The sequence below is a fragment of the Diadema antillarum genome, unplaced genomic scaffold (assembly GCF_040938485.1).
Source record: "Diadema antillarum isolate AM-2024a unplaced genomic scaffold, OU_Dant_1.0 seq00002019_RagTag, whole genome shotgun sequence".
Lineage (NCBI taxonomy): Eukaryota > Metazoa > Echinodermata > Echinoidea > Diadematoida > Diadematidae > Diadema > Diadema antillarum.
The window spans coordinates 1-15,668 of NW_027272674.1; the positions used below are offsets into that span (position 1 = coordinate 1).

The 15,668-nt window shown below is 39.1% G+C and overlaps 1 protein-coding gene across 1 annotated transcript in view; it reads left to right on the top strand.

Annotated features, from left to right (window-relative positions):
• Positions 1 to 74: 74 nt before the first annotated feature.
• LOC139713634 (laminin subunit gamma-1-like) overlaps positions 75 to 15,668 on the top strand; it is a 97,479-nt gene continuing 81,885 nt past the window's right edge. The window contains exon 1 of the mRNA XM_071625341.1: positions 75 to 465. Coding sequence (XP_071481442.1) covers positions 99 to 465 — 367 coding nt within the window. The 5' untranslated portion in view covers positions 75 to 98. The remainder of the gene's footprint in view (positions 466 to 15,668) is intronic.

Here is a 15,668-nt window from a genome sequence, read left to right on the forward strand (position 1 = left end):
CACCACCACCAGCGACCGTCCCCCTTGCAACGCTCGCAGGCAGGTGCGCGAAAAGTTCTGTGGAAAATCTTCGTTCTTCGGAACTTTTTACTGTCACCATGATGAAGTTGATCCTGTTAGTGCTAGGCCTTGTCGGACTTTGCCGGGCAAATGAAAATTCTGTGCCTTGTTACGATGACAGAGGCCTGGCTCAGAGGTGTGTTCCCGAGTTTGAAAATGCTGCTTTCAATCTCAGTGTGGAAGCTACCAATACCTGTGGAGAGTTGCGTGACACCAGCTACTGTCGGCAGACTGGCGTGCAGGGCGCCCGGGCTCGCGGCCAGTGCTACTCATGTCGGAGAGGGTCGCATCCAGCACGCTATTTGACTGATTTCCATAGCGAAGAGCGGATGACAAGATGGCAGAGCGAGACGATGTTCGAGAATGTACAGTACCCAAATTCTGTGAATCTTACGATACATCTCGGTAAGTACGTGGTCCTTAATCACTTCACTTCCATGAAGTTTGTTAAGTTTCGTAAGTTGTCACTCCAACAAAGAAAACTACCCAGTCTCACTCCACTCTCAGTATCCGTTAAAGCATCTACACTTGTAACGTCAGATCTACATAGAATTCTACTTTTTATAGCTAGGACTATAAGGAGTAGGACTTCCTGTAATTTGTAAAGTAGACTAATCCATCCGCATCCCTAAATTGCAGCATCAGAGAGGTGGTCCACAAATCCACCTCCCTGGTTACAGCTTGCACATAACACTTAAAATTCACAGCACCGTGCTAATGTTGTTGAAGCTTCCTCGATTAATAATTTCAAAGATTTATTAGACAGACATTGGAGGGGGGAAAAATTTAAAACCTCTGCTCCTCAACGCACATAAAGCAACAAAGTTGAAGATGATTATATTATGTTGAGACCGGAATACTACAGGACCAGTCCTCTACTTCCGTATCAGATGTGATGTGATGTGATGTGCTAATCTATTTGAATACAACTTGTCAGGTACAGATGTACAGTGTACATGGTCAAGCTGATTTGTGCAATAGTTTTATAAAAAAGTATTCAAAAAGAACTTGACTCTACTCAGTCACAATCTATTCAACTCACTCTTTGAGGTATAACTAAGTGGCTCCAGACCTCGTAGATCTGCAGGCAAGATTTATTGTCAAGTTATGATTGTGGATTTGGAAGAATGAGTAGTCAAAATGAAAAGGTTATGTCTTAAAATAATGCAACATCACTTTTCAACATCAAGTTTGCAACATCAAGTTTCATGATGTAGAACCTCTAGACACCAAGTTTTTACTAATTGTTAATGAAACTAAACAAATAAAAATTCACATGCACAGTTTCTTTCAAAGGGAGTGTATGAAAATGAAAATCAGAGACTTAGGAATGAAGGACTCAGTCTTACCCAGTGAATGAAGGCAGTTTGTTTAGTTGTACGTTGTACATACTAGTGTAATTATCAATTTCTATCTAAACTTATCCATTTCTAGATCATTGAAATGCATACAAAAAGACATATTAGGTTAAGAAAAATCCTCTCACTGTTGTGGGCTATTCATATCTGACCTGGAAGCAAGTAAGGATAGTACACATGTACTTACACTCCCATACAGATTATGATGATGATGATGATGATGATGATGATGTAAGTAGACATGATAGGATAGGACTAGATCAAAGAAATTCTTGGACAAATGGTATTCCTAATTCTCTTGGCCAAACACAGTTGTAAGAGATGAAATTTCCCATGTGATTTCACATGTTATCATACTGTACCAATGAAATGCCTTCTTCAGATGACATTTCACCAAAGCAGTGAAAATTTGCATACAGACACAATTGTATGCTGTACAGCAGGATTTCACACTAAATCATTTTCTGTTGTGGCCATTTGGGCCATTAAATGTTTGAATTAGAAATTTTAGTGGCCAAACAAAAAAAGAAGAAGAAGAAGAAATACTGTGGCCCAAAATAAAATGGATATAAATCCTAGATTCACATTGAGTTTTAGCTACAAAAACTGGCCTAAGAAAGATATACATTATACTTGTAGAGTACAATGTAGGCTTTGTAGAAATTTGGTGGCCTGACATCAGTTTTTACAATAGTGGCCCCAGGCAACCAGGCAACCACTAATGTCAAGCCCTGTCTACAGTGTAACATACGCGTACTTGTTTAGGAGTGCACACTAAAATTCTAGCGGTAATATTATTGTGTGTATGTGTATTATTTAATATTGATTTGTATTCTATTAGTGTGTCAAGTCTCTATCTATTCCTATCATCAAATTGCAGGAATTTCTTCACAAGTTTTGCAGATTCACTTCTATTCACTTGGTTTTCAGAAATGCTTAAGAGCTGCTCTTCACCGTGGAAGAGAATGTCATTGCCAAAACTTTGTTTCAGTTTGATCTTTTCCAACCCATTTTTCCTACTCCCTGGGATTGAACACGTCAGGGAAGTGTCATCTTTCAGTCAGTCACACCCAACTGCATAAAAAAGTGCAATTCCACGGCATGATCAAGCAAACTTTACTATACTAGTGTCAAATTTGATGACCAAAATGGTATGCAATGTTAGTTTTCACCAATGCAAAAAAGTTATAACAAAATCTATAGAAAGAAATCAAATTTAGAGTTTCACATGTTTCACTGAATAATTGATCTTACACTGTACAGTGTACCTGCAATACAAAAATGTGAGATGTCATTACCTGCCCTCAAAACTTTGTTGTATGCAGAAATATCATTAAAATCATGTTGTTGGTATTAAATATAGTGTATAAATCCTCTCTTCATCCTCTTTCATCATCATGGTTGATAATGCTACAAGTACCAAATCTTCAGATTACAATCAGGCCTACTATTGTAGTCAATTGATATATTGTTGATATTGATGATTAAATTGATGCCAAAACAAGAAAACACAAGCTGTTTAATATTAGTGAAGGTGTCTGATCTGTATGTAGATCAAGGGGAGACTTGTGACAGGTGATCACAATCTCTTCCAATTTGCACATCTGGATGCAATAGTCACGTCACTCTTTGGTGAATGTACACAACATGTTACAATTCTGTAGCTTCTTTGATCTTAAAACTCAAACATGGTATGGAATTGACAGAGTTTACCTGTAAAGAGGATGTCTTGGAAAGCCCAGGGGTGTGAATTGTTTGTTATAAGATACAGTGTAGGTTACAGGTACAAATTGTAAATCTTGACTATTAAATCTTGTCTTTGTTAAAGGTTGTTGCGGACTGTGTTATTATTCTGCTTAAAAATTAATGTCACCACAACTCTTATAAAGGTGGAAATGATGTGTGAAACCATGGGGGAAAAAATCCCTATCAAACATCCTGACTGAACAGGCTTTGACACAGAAACTGTCAGGGTCAGCTTTAGTAATACTGGATGGATCCAACAGTTGTAGCTAAAATATCAGTACAATGTCTATAAACTTGTGTCTGGATCACAAAATCGTGCACGCGCAGGTAAGTGGTAGCCAGGAAGTGATAATTTGGACAGCGATTATTCATCCGGCGGCGAATAAGCCCTGGAAAATGTGGTCATGCCTTCACACGGCATTCATCAAGGTTCTTTCTGAATGGCGGTGTTGTCATCACAGTTTTTCCACGATAAGATCTCTGGTAATGATGTTGCTTATCATCTACCTGATTAAACTCATTAGCCAATGGTGTTATAATCAATGGCTTAATTGAGAAAGTAGAGTGATAATAGGAGGTGACAGGTTCATCGGAATCGAAAAAGTATTAGTGGGACAGATGGAAAAAAAAAAGTGCAGAGCTGGAATTATTTTCACAGACAGCTGGTAGAGGAAGTAGGACCTTCAGACAGACGCGAATATTGCTGTTTTGAGACCACGAAACGGGAAGTTTCCACAACGTAGACCAAACAGAAGCCAGACAAACACGGTGCCGAGGCAAAGCCCATCCTTGTTTCATTGGACGATTAGTAACATGTCAAAGGCGAAATGGGAAACCTCAATAACCTTATCGGTCTGGATTAATTCTTGTCCGACTGTTTGCTGTTCCCATAATTTGTAGATGCACTATTTGTTGAATGTAGAAAAAAAAAAACTATGTTGATTGAAAAGCCATTTGTCACTTTTGCATACCAAAACTGTATTATTGACTTCAGGCTCAAAGATACAATTGTAGTTTCAGTATTTTCCCAAAATGAATTTTGTCATCTCTGGAAATAAACAAGTAGGCCTTCATATCCCAAAATATATCTTTGCAATTAGCTTGCAAGGGTTTTGATTTTGCAATTATGATGTAATTTTTAAACCTGACAGTTTTATCATCAGTCTAGCTTTCTACAAGGTGCTGCAGGAATTATCCAACCAAGGCTGTTTGGCATACAGCAGCAATTCACATTCCCACATATCAAGGACAACATATACTTACACATGTGTATTATTGTGGCGACCCAAATTCAAGAGCAGTGCTTTCCACTGCATCGTCTTCTCAACCTTCCACTCACCCTCCACTCAACTGACCGGGGCTGCATCAATGGGTCACTATTACAAAAATGTCAGTCATCTATTAAAAGTGTATGTATGGTCAGTTGTAGTGAAGAGGTCAAGTATTCTGATATTAGCTTCACTGCTAAGATTAAGAGTTGATAGTATGTAGTAGTATGCCCATGTCCCCAGGGATATTGTTCTTGTTTTTTTTTCTCACAAATGTAAAGATTCAAGCATGATTCTGTTGACATTAATATGTTACAGTCTGACATTACTGGGAAAAATGGCTCAAAGTGTATCAACTCTAACTACATTGTAAAGTCAATCTTCACCTGCTGTCTTGAATATTCCTAAACCGCAATAGAATCGAGTTTGTCCACAAACCTCAGGGTGGAAAAAGGAGAAGGACACACACAAAATCAAACTCATCAAGTTCTTGAGAAGGGGATTCTTGTACCAAGCGCAAACAGATGAGTGAAGTGATAAAAAGGTGGTGAAAAGTTCAGTGCAGCTCTACCACCCTACCCCCCCCCCTTTGGTCAATTTAACTGTGGTGGACAAAGGGTCCTTTCCTGTCAGACTTGCTTCAGTTGGATTGCTCATCCCCAAACACTGTCTTCCCTACTTATCCATCAACCACAAAATTTGGGTATGAATGGGTCCAGGGGATAATGGATTTTTCCCACTGGAAGCTTCTGCGTCTTTCTTCTTGGGGGGGGGGGGGGGGGGGGGCTCTCTCCCTCTCTCTCTCTCTCTCTGTGCTTTTCTGCCTGGATACCCCACATAGCCCAAGCCTAAAGAAGATTGATGGTGTATCTTCTCTTGCAGCAGCATTTACTGAATGCATGCGATTGTTGGTTGGTTCTCTTTGCCAACTTCGTGATGATCAGCTAGCCATACAGTGGGATAGGCCCTACGTGCGTAATACCTCCATTTATAGCCCCACAGCAGAAAATCTGTTGAAGAAGAAAGATTGTGAAAGTTAAAGGTCAAAATGGAAAATGGACAGTGCAGACCAACCCCCAGACTTTCTTGTGTGACAGCATGAGTGTACAAAATACCTTTGTTTTGGAACTAGAAGTACTGTACAAGGGTGACATCAGTTATATTTTCAATTTAGAATATGTTTGGCAGGATTTGGATGTCTTAGAAAAAAAAGGGGGGGCTTACCACTGTGACTTTGAGGGAAATTTTAGTGGCATAATCTGATTGGTGGAGCACTAAACATTCTGGAAAGTGAGGAAAATGTTTGTTCCATGCTTGTCGTTGTTCTTTTTTTTTTCAGGAATCTGAGGAAATTCCCTGTCCAGTCTATGATGGAATATTGTGTATTTCCAAATTTGTGACTGCTTGTGGGAAAATACGAAATCCTTGGGGGAAAAAAAAAGAGAATCCAAAGGAAAACCACGATGTTGTTGTCACCATACTTTCCTTTTTTGTGTGTTTATTTGTTTGTCTGTGCGCAAGGCTCTGTGGTTTTTCGTCCTGCTTATTGTTGTAGAATCATAGAAGCCAGTGAGATTATGGAAGAAAGCACACAAAAGAAGGAACAACCACCATCCTCAATGAAGGACAGAACACTGCTGAGAGAGACAAAGAACAAAAAAAAAAACAACAACTAATAAACATCGAGAATGAGTCATAGAATTATTCCTGGTTCCTCGGCGAGGAAATACCACAACTCTCCAAGGACATATCAAAACTGTGGATCACAACATCACAAACCATTGCCTTCTTGGCCTTAGTTCAAGTTTTCTCCCCGAACAACAAGCCCATTGTAGAAACCTGGAGTAGACAGGGACTGGTATTCATGTACTGTGTACACGCAGTAAACTTACAAGCGGTCCTTGATGTCTAGCTATCTCATAGCTCTAGGGAATTTGAAGGAATTTGATGGGAAGAAAAAAAAAAAAGGCTGCCGTGACCCTCAGAATGCAGAGTTCAGGCCCAAGCTGAGGAGAATTCTGTGGATACTTGTACAACTTACACAGTACACTGAATTTGTGTGCTGTGCATTGGCTTCATGTTTAATCTATTGCAGCAGTTTTCTAAATTGGGTCTCACATGAAGACAGAGCTTAAAGGATGCTTGAGTACAAATATCATTCTTACATGTATGGAACTTTTAAGCAGTTTGGCCATTGTTACACACGTTTTTCATTAGGAATTACATTTTTAGAAGTTAGCTTCTAAATATATTCAGAGCTGCAGTACTGAGTCTCCTTGATACGATAGAAGTCTGCCTGAAAGATATTTCCCTCTATTGGGACTTCCTGACAAAAAAAAGAAAAGAAAATAAATTGCAAAATGATCCTTAGCAAAAATACACGTATGTAGGCCTACAAGTGTACAGTGTATGTACTCCTTTGCAAATTGTACCTGTTTTTAAAACTCAACTGTTTTATAGCCATGGCAGATTTACATTGATGTATCGTAGAACTGTCCACTTTCTTTTCAATGTGGCTGAATCAGAAAATTTGAATAATACAATGTGTTCCACCTTCCTAAGAGCTCCTTCTTCATCCATATTGTTGCAATGGAGTGAAGAGGGTAGGCCCTACTTGTATTCAAAGCCCGGTCACACAGCGCTTTATGGCTTAATCACGTCCAAAACCCGTCAAAGAGTGGTCTCCCATCAAGCAGATGATGTTGTTCGTGTTGATGTCAAGTTTAAGACGAGCTACGGTCAATTTATAGACGTGGCAGGACGTGGGGAAAAATTGGAACGGCGTCGGACGCGGTAGAAAGTTTTGAACTGCTCAAAATTTTAGCCCGCGGACAACCACGGGCGGCACATGTGGTAAAGACGTGCAACACACGTGAAACACACGTGATAATCCGTGTTCCGGCAGTGATTAAAATTTGGGGAGACACAGAAGTTTAGCGGTCTGTCACAGGCAGAGCACGGTCAACGGACGCGTGTTACGCGTTGGTATCAGCGTATGTTTAGCAGCTTATCACTGACAAATGGATTTTTCCGCGTACATACACGTGGCTGGACGTGGTTAGCCGTGCTTAGGCAGTGCTTCAGCAGTGGAACAGCTGCCGACGGCCATACCCCGTACAAAGCACGGCCAAACCAAAATTGACCAAAAATTGCCACTTACGACCATGTCCACCAGATTTTCATAACTTTTTGTACGTGATTTAGACGTGGAGTGCTGTGTGACCGGGGCTTTAGAAAGAATTGGTTCATTCCAAAGTTCTCACATACATATGTCCCATACAATACTGGTGTAGGCTTCTGCCACGTAGGCCTACTGTATGTTGGTTGATCTACATTGTGAACTTGTACAAATGCTGTCATATGCACATATACATGAATGTGGTCTCATTACCATCTCAAAGGCGGAGGGGGCAGCGACAATAATTTATGTGTATATGTTGCACCAAACTATTATGTTGATGGGAGATATTCTGTAGAAGGTTGGAGGTTAAACAACGTGACCTCATGTTGACCCCTCTGCTGACCTTATTCGAGGATACTGCTCTACAGTTCGGCCTTGCCTCCTCCAACCAGGGAGGTGCTATGCCCTGCTCCAACACTCCATTCCTGTGGAGGAGGCTCAGCATAGTCTTGATGTCAATCAAAACAACATGAGAAGAGAGATTACAACATGCAATGAGATGGTCAGATGAGCTACAGACAGTGCACCTATACCATATATTTAGCGAGTCTAATTTTATGGGAACCGGGACTTCATGACAATTTTGTGAGTGGTTGAATTTGTGATCGTGGAGTACAGTGATGGACAGAAAAATGTATTATGCATTCACAATCACATCATTCACATTCATTTTGCTGTAAAAGTTGTGAAGAGCACCCGCCTCATGAAATTTAAGCAAAGTGAAAACCCTTGGGAGATTCATGGTATGGCATAGGCCTATACAGTATCATTGTAGAATTTTGATTCATACAGGAAGTTGACAAGTCTTGCAACTTACCATAAGAAACCATTGTCTTCATGGTTTACATGCATGTACCTGTTGACTAGAATTGGGCCTACCAAGTTTCCACCAACCTGGTGAAGAAGAATACATTTGTGTGGCTGTTTTGTCTTCAATGCTTTATTGCAATGCTTTATTGCAATTCTTGTATGTAATCTTAAAAAAAACACACCCCAGAGTTTAGAAAGGGAAAGAGGAAGAAGAGGAGGAGGAGAGATGGGAGAGAGGGAGGAAGAAAAGGGCGGGGGGGGGGGGGGGGGGGAGATGTGGTTCATATTTGAGAGTTGATTGTACACCATCGGTTTACAACACATCGTTCATCCTCAGTCTCATGGTTTGCTTGAAATAGGCCTACATTTTGTCAGTCATAATGTTTAGAGCTTTAGTGTATCATGTGCTGGAGACCACGAGCAGGTTGTGAAATGGTCTACATGATTTTACTAGAATTGCAATGGATGCAACAGAATGCAATACTGAAAAGACTGACATTGTATCAGTCAATGGAGGTGGAAGAGAGCATTGCTGCCAACCATTAGTCTTCAAAAGCGCATTTGTGCATGCTTGTACAACATTGGACTTGTGAATATAGAATGAGAAGAACTTGAACTTAGGGCATGTATGTGCTTCAGGGATGTCAGTGAGTGAGTTGCACCTTTAAATACTGAGGCCCCCTTTGTTATAGGTAGGTGGGGTGGATGTCAGTGACAGGGGAGTGAATGTATTTGGATCAAGCCCTGAGTCAGGCCCTGTCGGCCAGGACGGAATGTCAGATATGTAACTGACTCCAACTTGTGATATGATATGCCAGTGTGTGTGTGTGTGCTTGGTAGCCCTTTCGCGGATTGGGATCACACGGATTGAGACCATGGGCTGCGTGGTTGTGTGATGAGGTGGGGTGGGATGTAGCTTCAAGCTCGCTTGGGAAAAAAAAAGTCTAATGTTTTATAGTCTTGCTTCCAGATGGTTACTCATTGAGAATACTATTATCTGCACAATCTTGAACTACACAATGTAGTGTATGTAAATGATGAGAGTCTTAAAGTTTTCAAGCTAAGACTTCTGTTTAAAGTGGGATAGAAAGTGCCACACATTAATTCAGTCGGTCTTAAAGGTTTATATCTACAGTACAATGTCCCTGCAATCATTCTTTAATGATGGGATGAATAAGACTGAGCGGTTTGTATTGTACAAGCTACATGTATGTTGCCACTGTGTATGACAACATCTAATTCATCTTACAAATTAACTGTGACAAGTGAAATATTTCACATGCAGGCAGTGTAGTTTGAAATATAAAACAGTATGAATTTCTGCAGAGGGTAATATTTTGTATTGCATGTAGTGAATGGTTCTGTCCGAGATGGGTACAGAGCATGATAGTGATTATATTGATTTTATGCAAGAAGAAAATAAAGAAAAGGACAAGAGAGCACATGGACTTCAATATGAATGAGATGTACGATGCATATAAACATAGCCAGTCATAACAGAGTTGTTAAAGAAAAATAAACAGGAAAAGTCTGAGAGAGTGCTAAAGAGCGAAAGAGAGCAAAAGAGAGGGATGAAGGATGAAGAAGAGGGAGGGGGAGAGAGAAGGGGAACGATAGAATGATGGGGAAGGGTATTCAGAAATAGACTATGAACATCTGCTTGGCTTACATAGCATGCATTAGTTTGTAAGTCACACCGTAAGGCAACAAGCAAACAGAGGAATTCCGTTGATGTCATCTTCATTAACAACTTGGCATCTGCCCGTTGCCAGGCATGTATTATAGGGAGGAGATAGAAGTCATCAAAGTTCACGAGGGATAGCGGCATCTCCTCCCAGCGACACCGAGCTCTGCTGGATCGGAGCGCGAGTGATGATAGACTGACTTCATTAGACAGGCAGCCAATATAATATACTGTATATTTATTTCTTTTTCTTTTTTTTCCCCCCACGAGACGCCGGAAAATATGCCGAGCCAATCTAGACCCCCACTGCTAGGCTGTGCATTAAGGAATCATCGGGTCCGTTATAGTGTGAAGCATGAACACTTGTTGACTGTCATTTTCTACAATTGTATATCGTGCAGGAAAAAACAAAAACAGCAACTTGACAAACTTGACAAACTATTTGAGCTGAGTTAGAGTGCAAGGGAGCTTCTTTATGTTATCTTTCAGTCCAATCTTATGTTACTATTTAAATTACTAGAGTTAAAGGACAAGTCCACCTTCATATACATAAGTATTGAGAGAATGCAGCAATATTAGTAGAACACATCAGTGAAAGTTTGAGAAAAATCGGACAATCCGTACAAAAGTTATGATTTTTTTAAGTACAGTATCTGCGCAGTCACTGCTGGATGAGAAGACTACTACAGTGTATGATGACAAATGGGTACAATGGTATAAGGAAAATAAAAAGAGAATTTCACAAAACTACTTTTTTAATAAAGTGCACATTTCTTCGACTTGTTACTGACGTATATTAAGGGTAATAGTATTCCCCCTGCCTTCTGAAAGAGAGAAGTTGAGTGTTCTTTTGTTATGCGAGAAAAATGGAAATACATTGTATGTTGATTTTTCTTTATTCTTAAATCTTTATATCGTTGTACACATGTGACATCACAAGCTGTAGTAGTCTTTTCATCCAGCCGTGACTGAGCAGAAACTTCAAAAATTCATAACTTTTGAACAGATTGTCTGATTTTCCTCAAACTCTCACTGATGTCTTCTACTATTATTGCTGCATTCACTCAACCCACATGTCTATGAAGGTGAACTTGTCCTTTAACGGCTAGAAGTGCCCTTGACTACAATGTATCAAGATTTATAAACCAAATCTGGGGGCATCTAAGTTCATGTACATGCAGTTGAAGCAATTGTACTCAATGTACACAAAATTTAGTGTAAACTCACACTGTTTGGATCCTGTAGAATGCTCAACTACAATGATGTTGGAAAGACAGTTTACTTTTTAATCGTCTCCAGATCATCACATCAAAATGACAAAATGACAAATTTGAAATCTAGTGAGCAAAACGGTTGCCAGAGATACCATGGGTAAATGCAAGCATGCAGCTTTGATTTCAATTTTGCTGTTTGAAGGCATAAGCAGTGCTACTGTTATTAAAAACAATGAATGTTCACATGCATTTTAATTTCATGAATTTTGCGAGAACCAAGATTTGCAAAATTAAAATACACCTGTACAGTGTACATGCACAAGTTCTTGTCTATGCTGTATGCATTGAATGCTAGAGGCAATTTGCGAAAATTTTGTGCAGCAAAAAAGGCGGTCGGCTCCAATTCGTGAAAGTCGCCACGAGAATACATGTATCTTGCGTTACAGTATAGCAATATGCAGTATTCTCAGTAATGATATTTAGGATGCTGACTTACTGCAGATATGTGCAGTTATATAATTTTTATTTTGTCCATGGTACAAATGGAAGCATGAACCTCCAAGATTTCTTATTTGTATGTATGTTTGTGACTAGAATGCATTATTCAAATTCATGAAATTCTTCCATCGAGATGTTTTCATTGCAACTGATGAACAAATTGCCCTACGTCGACGTAAATAAGCACTGAATTGATCAGTGTGTCGATGTCGATTTATGTCGATGTAGGGCAATTTGTTAATAAGTTGCAATAGAATGCATTTGTTTTATAAAATTATGTGAACCAATGTTAAAGAGAAGGCTTAGTTATATGGCATACATTGTATCAGCAATTACATTTAGTATTGTATCTACTTTACATACACTTACTGTTAAAACAAACCCAGTTACAAACAAACCTTTCTTTTGTTGCAAAAGTTTGTTTGTTTTGTGCCAAAGCCATAAAAAAGAAAAATGGCTATACAGCAAAAGAATACATTGCTAAATTCAAGCTGTTGCTATTTAGTGTACATGTACAGTGTGTTTTGTGTGTTGTGCATTTTAGGGCAACTGCACCTGTACTACATTATAGTTGCGGTTTCTGTATACTGTATGCATTTATAATGCATTTATATATTATGTGAAATATCTGCTTCTGAGAGTTTCCAAGGCAAAGCGGAAATATAACGAGAGTTCCAAATTGTCATAAACGAGCGGAAACCAAGGGTGGCCCCTTTCCTGCCGCCATGGTCGTTTGCTGATTGGTCAATAGTTTTGACAGGTAAGAGTGGCAGAAAGATCTGGTTTGTTATTTATGGCACATATGGGATTAACATTATTATACACACTGTATCTAAACATGTATTTATTTATTCACTTATTTTTCACCAGAGTAATATTTTAGTAAGTGAGATTGGGTACAACTTGTAGGTAGAGACCAAGAAAACAGACCAGTTTGGAAAACCATTAACTGAAAGAGATAAAGGAAATCAAAGAAAACCTAGGTTGCTAGAATGCTGGTGATGTCTAATTTCTGTAGATGTGGTGTGGTATCTGAAGTGCTATCTGAAGATACAAACAAAGTATCTCATTCTGTAGAATTAGAAGAATTTGTCTGTTGAGTATCCTGACGGAATGAATAAAGGCAAAGGAAGGCAGTCAGACATCAGTACTGAGGGCTTAAAACTGTTTGTATCATTAAATGGAAACAAACAGTTACACTAGGCATTGATGATCTATTTTATTGATACAGATATTTCCTGAATTGGTGTTTGATGGCCCTTTTACAAGGCAACTGTAAATAGTATTTTTGAAGGTGCTTGTGGGTACAGTATTTCATTGCCCATTATTTTTCATAGCATGCTGCAGGGCAAAGTTTGCTGGTTTAAATGTGACGTTAGTTGCAAAACAGAGACTTTTGATTATGCTACCATTTGCGGGGGAAAGGAAATGGCTGCAATTGTGGTTAGCTGCACTAACAATGGATCTAGTGAACTATTTCCTACTGTGAAGTAGATTTGTGTTTTGTTTTCATAATCGACTACAGAGAAGCTTCCAGTGATACTAGGCAACAGATAGGAAATACAGCTTTCACAAGATTCGCTGTCATTCAGCTGAAGAAAGTCACTCATTAGCTTTTGTATCAGAAGTTTCAGAGTCAAAAGGGCATTGATGATTCTCAATGAGTTATTTGTGATTTATCTGCATTATTTGCTGTGCAGTTTCTATTTTTTTGGGGTTGTACAAAATTTTATCAATTTTATCATCAGTAAACAAATATATAACTGCCAATCTCCTGTCAAATTATTTGTTGTGATAGACACAGCTCTCCTCTCAAACTAATAATACCGGGTATGAACAGTTACAGAGTGAGGACATTGTGTTGTACATGTGTGTGTGTGTGTGTGCATGTGTCTGTGTCTGTGTCTGTCCGTCTGTCTGTTTGTGTCCTATGTGGTGTATTTTATTATCATTTGTTTATCCCCTATTCAACTCAACAAATCTCATACATGTTTACACTGTAGTACATTTGTGTAATTCTTTCATTTTACAATGTTGATCCAATTTTAGGCCCCTAGCTCATTTTACAGCAGTTGCGCTCAAATGAAGATGCATAAATGTACGACAGGAATATCACACATTTGTTAGGCTGTGGAGGGCAGGGTTAAAAGTGATGTGAAAACAAGATTGATGAGTCGTGAAATGTGTTGTACAGCATTCCGCTTTTATATTCAACATCCAAAGTCAGGTAATCCTCCATCAGTAGACATAAAAAGTTGATCTTTTATTGCTTCTCTTTCAATCATTTTGACACAAAGTCTGAACGCCTTTCAGCATGTTAGAACATGCAGTTTTCCTTCCATATGATGGAATGAAAAGTGTTGATTTGTCTGTTATAACCTTACCGTAATTGTCACTGTAAATTTCTATGTAGGTCAGACATCTTCTGCCTTTTATGAAGAGAGATATAGGAATGCCTTTGGTTTGAGCTCTGTGTGCAGCAGTGGTATTCGGCCAAAAAAGCATCCAATTATTAGCTCCCTTTGTGAAACTAATGGGGTCTTTGGTGAAGCTCGTCATGCGAGTGGAAAGGTCAAATGTAAAGCACACCTTGGAAAAAATGGCTCTTTTGAAAGGCATCCAACGGATGGATGCCACAACCAGTAGTTTCCCAGCATTCCAATCTCCATCTACAGTGTACATGTGCTTACAATGTAGACCTCTTCATTCATCTCTGTCATTCAGGGTTTCTTTCTTTTTTTTTTTTTTTAAATTGTTGAGGGGGGATGTTTCAAAAGGAGGAAGAGACAAAAAGAAAGAAGAAAAGCACTATCAAAGATTACTAGGCCTACATCCTCCGCTACAAGCCAGGAATTATCTGTGCTGCTGAATTGTCCGTCTTAATTTCATGAAAAAAAGGCATATTTTGGTAATGTTAGCAATGTTGTGCAATAGTTCTATTGATTGTCACACAGTTGGCAATGATAAGGTTGTATTAAATGCCAACACATAAGTGGGGAATTTATTGCTTCCTCATGATATGCATTTTTGTGTTTACAACTGGCTAAATATATCATATGAAGTTTCACTCTGTGTAAAAGCTTAAAATTCATGTTTTACACTATGCATATAGGCCTATGTGAAAGGAGGGCTCTTTTGGCAATCAAATTCTTGTGAGACGAAAAAAAATACAAGGACTGTATAAGCTGTTATTTTCGCGAATTTCCCTAATCACAGTTGGACCACGAATTTAACAACACGCGAAAATGTCACCATGTGCTAAGGTAGTAGTGCGCTTACGAAGGCCTCGGTGTCAATTCGCGAAAACATCATCTCGCGGAGATGTCCGTGACCTCCTCATTCGTGAAAATATCTGTACACAAAAATAACAGCGTACACAGTAACAAAATCATGCAAAGAAGGCAATATTGCAGGATGCATAAAAAGAGAAATGGTTTATAGAATATACAACACTGATTGAAGATCAGGTGGAAAATTAAATGAGAGAAGGAAATTTGCTGCCGTACAAACTGCTGAACTGTAATTAAGCTTATGTAGTTCATATCTCTGAAAACGTATCAGCACAGCTTTGCCTTTAACAGCCCTATTGATCTGTTTTATTTCACAGATTGACAACATAGCAGAAAAATAAAACAACAACATTGGAATCTTGACCTGAGATCCTGTAGACCTACAATAGGCGTTTTCACATCAGCCCGATAAAAATCCAAGCTCGAGATATTTTTTAATTTCCCAAGTCAGAAAATAGCGCGCTACTTCGAAACATCGGGCTGATGTGAAAACGCCTATTGTGCATGATAAAAGGCAAACAGGAATGTATAACGGGCGGGGAAGAAGGAGACATGTTAA